The 9,925-nt window shown below is 37.0% G+C and overlaps 1 protein-coding gene across 1 annotated transcript; it reads left to right on the top strand.

Moving 5' to 3' along the window:
• Window positions 1-5,347: 5,347 nt before the first annotated feature.
• Window positions 5,348-9,668, top strand: LOC120255272. Its single transcript, XM_039263129.1, has 4 exons — window positions 5,348-5,495; window positions 7,399-8,576; window positions 8,619-8,800; window positions 8,858-9,668. The coding sequence occupies exons 1-4, from the start codon at window positions 5,348-5,350 to the stop codon at window positions 9,666-9,668; spliced, it is 2,319 nt and encodes a 772-aa protein (XP_039119063.1).
• Window positions 9,669-9,925: the final 257 nt, after the last annotated feature.

Raw genomic sequence — 9,925 nt, 5'->3', positions numbered from 1 at the left:
TATACTCTTCTGATTTAGACAAGGTTTGATAAGAGAAGCACAAACAAAATCAGAAATGCGATTGAGGTTACAAGACAAAGCTTGAATAAGATTAGAGAAAGAGGAGTGATCATGGGAAGACTAGAGTTTGGAGTAAAATTCAAGAAAACGCCATTCAATGTTAGACCTATTAGTATCAACACAACCCTGGGCTTCAGTGTTATAAGAAATAAGACTCTTGTGTTTATGGATCTTAGCGTTGTTATGGAAGAAACTATTGTTCAGATTCCCCTTCTGAACCCAAAGCATCTTGGCACGTTGGGCCGATTTCAAAGAATTCCAATGAAGCGAAGCATTATATTTGTTATGCAAGACCCTAATGTTAGAAGGATCACAAGGAGGGGAATTATCAAGCATATCATCATTCTCCAAAGCTTTGAGTTTTAATTCTGTCTCCAAAATATCCCTATCAAGAGAGTGCATGCCTGACGATCTCCAAGAAATAAGTTTGGATCTAGTATGGGAAACTAGATGAGCGAAAAAAGCATGAAACAAATTGGACTGGGGTTTGGAATTCCAAGTTTAGTTAACAATGCGATGACATTCTAGATAATCCAACGAATAGTTATTGAAATGAAAGACCCTACTCTTAGTGGCAACCCAATGAAAAGCAACAAGCAGAAGGGGAGCGTGATCAGAGGAAATCCTGGATAAGTGAGAAGTTAAATTCGAACTAAAACTTGAGGTCTAGAGTGAATTGGCCAAGCAATTGTCAAGACGGGCCCAACGGTGTGCTAGTCCCTCTTGTCCGTCGCACCAAGTACACTAAGGACTAGAAAACCCAATATCCAAAAGCATGTTGCGAGAAATGAAATCAGCGAAAAGATTATATTTGTGAGAATAGTTATGGAACGAACCACCCCGGTGCTCATCAGAAGAAATAATTGCATTAAAATCACCTATGATAAGCCAGGGAAGGTCAAGATGAGACATACATGTTAACTCTTTCTAGAGTTTCTTGTGAACCTCAAGAGTTTGCCCATTGTAAATGACCGACAAAACCCAAGATGAAGGAGATGTGGATGAAATCATAAGATGGAAAGCCATTCTATATACTACCAGTGGAGTAACAGTCCCCACCGACTTTTTCCAAATGATGATAGTGACCTCGAAAAACCATCAGCCGGGATGGCAACCCAAACCCAAGATCAGAACTTTTCAGAAAACCTCATAATGCGATCACTGTTCGCTCTAGTTTCAATGAGACAAAGAAGACCCAGCTTATAAATGCGGATAAGCTCATGGACTCTGTTAATAGTGTTGACATTAGAAGCACCCTTGCAATTCCAACATATGGATATTAAGGAAAGTCATGGAAAAACATATAGGGAGGAAGATAAAAAAAGTGCACTAGGGAGAAAAAACACACGATTTGGAAGAAAAACCGCAAGAAAAAGGCAATCGGGGCCCATATGAGCCAACTATACTCTCCTTTTCGTCTGAGAAGTTTCTCCTTGACATCTATTTCGTCTGGAGATGGCTTCTTTCTTCACTTCACTTTGGTAAGCCACCGTAGTTATGGAATCATCGGACTCTTTCCAAGGGCATCACCATCCGGAATATGTGGCTTTTGATGAGTGAGGTCATATGTCACCCTCTTTGATAAAGGATGGAATCTCTTCATATGGCATCACCTTTCTAAGTATTTTATACTTAGGTGCTCTTCTTGATTTCTCCTTTGGATAATGCTGGTCTGCTTGATAAGATTGTGTTGAAGTTTCCTGCAACCTCGCATTCGCCATTCGAACCCTTTCCTTAAAAGCTTGTTTCTTTTTCTGCTTTTTACTCACATATGGTCTCCCATGTCGATTATATAACTGCTCAGGTATAAAATCATCCTCATCTGGATAGTGGAGCTCAAGTTCATCTTCATCATCAACATCATCCCAAGCTTCTTCTTCATATATGGTAATAACTCGACAAGTCTCAACCATGGGCTCTTCATCTTGAGACTCGTCCAAGTCTGAGAGTAGCTCCTTGACCTCATCGGGAAAATAATCACCTAATGTAATTAGGGCTCTCTCCTTTTGCTTGATAATCTTCCAAGGAGTCAATATATTCCTCAATAATTGACTTCTTATAATGGAATTCAAAGAGCTTCACTTGTTTCTCCCTCTTTTTCTTGTTCTTGATCTTTTTATTCTTCTTGGCTTTTTGCTTGGGCTTCTCATTGGGTTCTTGAGCTCTCCGCCACATGATACCGTGGGAGCTCTCCCAACTTCTTCAACATTTTTTTCTTGACTTCTTTGAGATGAAAAATTTCCCATAAGCCTCCTCGAACTCCAAGAGGAGCGGGCTCCTTGGGAACTTGAAAATCCTCCCTCGCCTGCATGCCTTCCGATATGCCCCCCGCATCTTGCCCCCACAAAGTTTCTTCTTGTAGTGCAACTGACACATAGTTGGTATGCTCTGTTGGTTGATCGAGTAACACATTTTTAGATAAAGTGATCTTTCCTTCTTGATATCGCTAGCTCAATCCAATCTTTAAATACATAGTGCTTCAATTGAATGACCCAATATTCCGTGATATGGGACGAAATTTGGGTGATCTTGTCGACTTCTTCCGGTCGCTTGTTTCTCCGTGAACTTGCAAACCCACCTTCAATGCATCTTTGAATATCTTCATCACTTTGTCTCTTCTAAAGGAATACTTTTTGCTCATCCTCTCTTGAAGAGAACTTATAGGCTTGGGTGGTTCACTTCCACTCCCAAGTGATGGTGGTTTTGGCTTATCATAATTAGCTGATGTAGTGCTCTCCTTTACTTTATCAGTTGCAAAGGCCACATGCTTAACACCCTCTGGTTTTCTTGGCTTTTCTTTGTCTACTTTGGTGGGTTGCATTGCGGATACTACCCTTGGTCTAGTTCTCTCCAATTTTTTGACTTGAGAGATTAAGTCTTGGAAGGTATGAATATCGGACGAGCTGAGAAATGGAGCCATCCAATTATCAATATTCCCTACCAATAGCCCCACTGCTTGCATCTGATCAAGTGGCTGCTCACACTTGATGCTCAAGTTGCCCCATCTCATCACATAATCTATGACCTTCTCATCCTTGTTCTGTCTTGTGTTAGCCAAATCAGCTATAGTGATTTTATCAGTAACTCCTCCGAACCGAACCCTAAAGGAGTCCTTCATTTGTTGCCATGTCTGAATGGATTCAGGTTGTAGGTTTGCATACCATTCAAAAGCCACCCCAGTTAAACTAGCGGCAAATTGTCTTAACAACAAAGATGGATTGTTGCTTGTGTCCCCACATGCTGTTATAAAATGAGCTAAATGTTGATCATGGTTCCCTAAGCCGTTAAACTGCTTAAACTTGGGAACATTGTATCCCTTAGGATAAGCCACTTGATCATGAAAAGCTTGAGTAGGGCTTGTCACAATCACTTTTCGATGTAGCACCCTTTGGCTTGCTTTTTAATTGTGCAAAGAACTATCTTTTGTACTTCTTCTCGAGACATCATTGGCTCGCACTCGCTGATGCTCCACTTTTGCTCATGCAACCCAAGAACTTCTTCTTCATCATCTTCTTCTTCTTGGATAACTTAGTACGGATGGTGCTTGCCTATGAACCCCTTGAATTATCATGGAGCATATTCTCGAACTTGATCACTCAAACAAGAGATCACACCCGCTTAAAAGACGTCAATGATCGCATCATAGATATGTGATCTTTTCTCTCATTGATCCAATTAGCGTTTTTAATCTTGCAAACATTGGATCCTTGTTTGATGTAAAAATAAGGTTTTCTGTGCCTAATGGCCCAAAAACTTGCTCCAGCGTGCTCTCATTGCCTAGAAAAACTTACCCCATGCGGCCTAATGGCCCTGAAAAACTTGCCTCGCGTGCCTAATGGCCCGAAATCTTGTCCCGCCGTGTCTTCATCGTAGTTTTTACAGGACAATAATAACGACGCTATCTGGGTTTGTTTCAGAAAATTTGGCTACATACCATACCAACAGATCATAGCTTGCTATATCACTGCCATGAAGAATTCCCTTTGCTAACTCTTTACCCATCCAGGCTTGTTTATACTAGGGCAGACGAACACCGTGGTCACGTAATATATCTCGTTGTATATCCACCGCTCGGTATAGAGGCCGATCACGTAATTTCATTACTACCTTCCTACTAACCCATTTCTTTGATGCTCTCGGGTGAAATGGTGTGTTGATGCCCCCACCGCATGTGTGTTCATGTTGTGTTGTTTTTAATCCTCGAATGTAGGAAGGTTTCAGCCTCTTGAGGCATGAACACGCCATTGACAATCTTCATCGAAAGACATGTCACGACTCACTCTATCTTTATCGTTCTTTATGAACCAAAAAGTTGAAATTGCGTTTGACGGCTAAGTCACACAATGCATCCTTAAAGTCTTTCGCGATTTTCAAAACGATGACCAATCATAGTAAACTCGACTCCCGAATCTCTTGTCGGATTACTTATTGTTAAAGGTCCTCCATGTAAAACTCAGCGGTAGCATTGACAATGTTTCTCTAGTATGATGGAAAAAGTAAGTTGTTAGTTCAATAAATAAATGTAAACACCGTAAAAATTGAATTCTTACTACCAAAAATCTTAACAGAAAGCAAAAAAATCTAAACTAGAAAACTGAAAAACTAACTACAATCTAAAGTGAATAAATACGAAAAATGTTTTTAATGCGCAAAAAAACCAAAGATAACAATCACTCGTATCACATGTGTACACCATTAAAAATCGAATAGAAGGACAACATCTATCACGTAAGCCGAGATTTACAAAAAATGAAAGAATAAAAGATATATGATATTTACGATGGTCTCGATGACCCGTAGTTGTCTTCCGTGTTACTATCCACAGCCTCTACCAACATATCAACCACGTTTATTTTGAATAACCGTGAATGTTGCACATTGTTTGAAGTCATCTTCGAACTAATGGAAGCCACTCGTCTTCCCGCTCATCCGGAATTATATACTTAACTTTGACCGATGAAGCTTGAAGGTGCCAATACGTACATATTTCTTCCAATAATAATTCCCACCCACTCAAGATGGTTAAATCTAACACACCACCCTCTCCCTTATATTTCACAACAATGTAAAAACATGTCCATTAAGCCACCGCAGAGAACAAAAACAAAAAAACCTTTAGTCATAAACCGCCACCTTCCGAACATGGTGGTTGATAAAAAAATAAGATAATAATATGAACAAAATCTTTAGGTAGACGATATCGTTAACATACGGTATGCTCAAGATGAGATCCTTGCAGCCGGTGTAACGTTGCACGGGATAGCTTCTCCGGATCGGGGAGACGGAGATGACGAACGAAGATAGAATTGGTTCTTTACATGAAGAGGCTCAAGAATGGAAACAATATGGACCAGAACACCAGCTTCTTCATCAAGATACAAGTAGAAGAAGAATGCAACTTCCAAAGCAAGTTTGCGATGACAATAGCCATGCTCGTGATTTGACTTGGCGCCATTATTACCTCCAAACTTTTTCAAGGGTAGTTTTGGGATTAAACAAAAATATCACAGATTGGGGTGACGGAAGGGATGAACGAGTATAAAAACTATAAATGAAGGACGGATGGGGACTTTAATTTTGTCAGAAGGACCTCGGAGGAAGTTTAAAAAGTTTCAGGGACTTAAAAATAATTTTCCCTAGGTTGAATATACATAGGTTTTTTAATATAGGATTGTTTTCCTTTTACTTCCAGCCTTTGTAAAAGTGAAATTGTTCACTTTTCCAGAATATTCCATGACCATCTGATTTAATTTTACTTTGCTTGATGTGACTGCATGGTTGATGCATGCAAAGTAATAGCATTATTTCTTGTACGTTAATCTTGCTATACTGAAACTTTCCTTTCATTGAGGTTGAAATTTATCTCACCAGAGTACCTTATCTTTCCAATAAAAATCTCTCCATTTATTATAATTTTAGCACAATATTTGTTTACTTTTTTCAATAATTTTTTTTAGATTATATATATACACATGCACAATGGGAAATTCAGAAATACCAACTCTCTCTTTTGGGAGATGAACATAGTATCATTTACTATTTATTTATTTACACCAACCATTTCTCAAGATGATGGACCAGTGAAATAACCCACTACTCCATTTGTGTTGATGTAAATTTGTTTTACTTTTACAAACAAATTAAAACTTCTTTTATATTCCTTATTACATACAAGCATTAATCTAAGTTTGATTATTGCAAATACAAAGCTCACGAAAATTATCAATTCCTATTATTTTGCATTAATATTTACTTTTTTTATATTATTTGATTTATACGTTTGTTATACATGCATGGATGCATGCAGTGAGTTCGATATTGACGTGGATCACTTCATAATAGCATTACATTCAAACATCCGAATTGTTTCAAGAACCCCACAGTCACAAGATTCGAAGACCATCATCCATTGTTCATTCCTCCATCCCTTCCAAGATCTCCCCTCTTTGGACTCTCTCCCGGTTCTCAAACAAGTAATTAAGCTACTTACATTATTTTATTTTTATTTTTATTTTTATTCTTCCTATATATCAATCTTTATCACTATATGTGTGCATATATATATATATATATATATTCAAATGCTTACATTATTTTATTTTTATTTTTATTTTTATTTTTATTCTTCCTATATATCAATCTTTATCACTATATGTGTGCATATATATATATATATATATATATATTCAAATGCAAAATGTGCCAGTTTATACATCCTTAAATCCAATTAACTTTTATTTTATTTATCTATTTATTCTTTGAAGCATATTTTATACCCTTTAATATATGTCATGGTTATGGTGTTTGGATGAGTATACTGTTTGCATGAAGTAGTTATTTTCATTATGGTATACTTGAAATAGATGGTGTGCATCTACACTTTGTTAATTTTCAAATGATATACAATCTAGAATGTCATTGAATGAAGGTGAAGTTCGTGCTTGTTACAATATATAATATTGGTGTTTATTATTGAGAACATGGGTGGGGATCATTTGGATCTTGCCCACTTGCTTCTTCTATTTGGTCTTTATATAATAACCATTGAACTGGTTCCCATCTGTCTCCATTTTCAAATGCATGGCCCTATATTTGACACTCTAGTTTAAATCATATATATATTGAGAACATGGGTGGGGATCATTGTCACATGCTTAATATATATATATATATATATGTTTTGTGATGCAAATTTTCACAGTAGACTTATTCATTGAATACATTGGTTGAAAAGTGATACACATGTGAAAAAAGATTATTAGTTGTTCTTCCTTCTAATTATAATTCTCATGTGATTAATATATTCTTCCATTGACATCTTTGTGAATGCTACTTTAGAGATACAAAATATGCGTCCTGACCGGCAGTGGATGTATCAAAGGAGAACAAGAGGATTAATTGATCCAAATTTTATAGATGGCGTAAATTCATTTGTGGAGTTTGCTAAGGCTCACTCGAATTGTCTTGATGGTTATTTGATGAGATGTCCATGCAACCATAAGAAATGTCGGAATCGGAATTTATTGGATGAAGATACTATTAAAGCACACATTGCTAAGTATGGATTTGTGGAGAATTATGAAACCTGGATCCATCATGGTGAAAGTGATGATGGTATTATTTTTAGAGGACATGTAGTGGGAGAGGTGTTTGAGCAATTTGTTGAGGATGAGAATTTGTCCGCATTTGGGACAATGATTCATGATGTTGTAGGGCCTTCATTTCAATCAAATGATATTGAAGACAACCCGACCCCAGCAATTCAACATATTTATGACTTGTTAAGAGCAGAACAACAAGAATTATGGCCTAATAATCCTAATAGAATATCAAAATTATCTGTTGTTGCTCGCTTAATGAATTTGAAGGCAGAACATCATTTTTCTGAAAGATTATATGATGACTTTTGCCAATTGATGAAAGAATGCGTCCCAAGTAATAATGTTATGGTTGATGGATTCTATGAAACGAAGCAGTTAGTTAGAGGCTTGGGGTTACCGGTTGAGCAGATTGATTGTTGTAAAAGAGCATGTATGTTGTATTGGGGTGAAGACAGAGAATTGATAAGTTGCAAATTATGTGGCCATGATAGGTACAAGAGAGGTAGAACTAATTTTGGTAGCCGAAAAACAATGGTACCATATAAGAAAATGTTCTACTTCCCTTTGACCCCTCGTCTTCAAAGGTTATATGCATCTAATGCTACTGCTAAGCACATGAGATGCCATTGTGAACATGAAATGGAAAAAGATGGTGTAATGCGGCATTGCTCAGATTCTCCTGCATGGAAACACTTTGATAAAATGCACCCATCATTTGCATCAGAATGTAGGAATGTCAGATTGGGTTTATGCACAGATGGATTCCAACCATTCAGGCAATCTGGTCAACAATACTCATCATGGCCGGTGATAGTCACACCATACAATTTACCACCATGGATGTGCATGAAAGATGAGTACATGTTCCTCTCTATAATTGTTCCGGGTCAAGCAAATACTAAGGACAAATTAGATGTATTTCTACAACCTTTGATAGCTGAGCTAAAAGATTTGTAGGAGATTGGTGTGGAGACTTATGATGTCGCGAGCAAACAAAATTTTAGGATGAGAGCTGCATTGATGTGGACAATCAGTGATTTCCCAGCTTATTCAATGTTGTCTGGCTGGAGTACAACGGGGAAACTAGCATGCCCATATTGCATGGAAGATTCATATGCTTTCATTCTGACAAAAGATGGGTAGACATCATGTTTTGATAATCATCATAAGGTTTTGCCGCCAAATCATTCTTACAGAAGGAATAAGAAGTGGTTCCTAAAGGGAAAATTAGTAAAGAAAGCTACACCTCAAGTGAAATCTGGCGATCAAATACTTGAAGAAATTGAGAGCTTTGGGCTTCAAAAGATCACAGAAATAAATGGAGAGGAAATAAATTATGATATTAAAAAGCATTGTAACAAATGTGGATGGAAGAAAAGAAGTATATTTTGGGATTTGCCTTATTGGAAGACAATCCTCATTAGGTACAACTTGGATGTAATGCACATTGAGAAGAACTGCTTTGATAACATTTTTAACACTGTGATGAATGTGTCTGGAAAATTAAAAGACAATGCGAAATCCAGAGAAGATTTGAAGGTATTTTGTGATAGGCCTGAGTTACATATGGATGAAAGAACAAAGAGGTTTCCAAAGGCATGTTACATTCTTGATAGAAAACAAAAAGAAGAATTATGCAATTGGTTGAAGGAGCTTAAATTCCCAGATGGATATGTCTCAAATATGGGTAGATGTGTGGACCAGCGTAGATTGAAATTGTTTGGCATGAAAAGCTATGATTGTCATGTTTTCATGCAACGATTAATACCCATTGCATTTCGAGAGCTACTACCACAGAATGTATTGGAAGGATTAACAGAGTTGAGCATTTTTTTTAAAGATCTCACTGCTAGAGTCATTAAAGATAAGTATATGCAAAGATTGGAATGGGAAATCCCAATTATTTTGTGTAAGCTTGAGAGAATATTTCCTCCAAGCTTCTTTGATTGCATGGAACATCTCCCAGTTCACTTAGCCTATGAAGCAAGAATTGCTGGACCGGTATAATATAGATGGATGTATCCTTTTGAAAGGTAGAAATATGATTTTTAATGATTTATATTAAATTTGCAAATATTTAATTGTAGTCATATATAATTTTAAGCTTTATAAAATACAGGTATCTACATAGATTGAAGAGTAACGTAAAAAATAAAGCTCATGTTGAAGGATCAATTTGTAATGCATACCTTGTCGAAGAAATATCATCATTTTGTGCACATTACTTTGACTCACATATTTGCACAAGACATCAAAAAATGGGA

Source organism: Dioscorea cayenensis, unplaced genomic scaffold, assembly GCF_009730915.1.
Source record: "Dioscorea cayenensis subsp. rotundata cultivar TDr96_F1 unplaced genomic scaffold, TDr96_F1_v2_PseudoChromosome.rev07_lg8_w22 25.fasta BLBR01000917.1, whole genome shotgun sequence".
NCBI lineage: Eukaryota > Viridiplantae > Streptophyta > Magnoliopsida > Dioscoreales > Dioscoreaceae > Dioscorea > Dioscorea cayenensis.
This window is presented reverse-complemented; position numbering and strand designations above follow the sequence as displayed.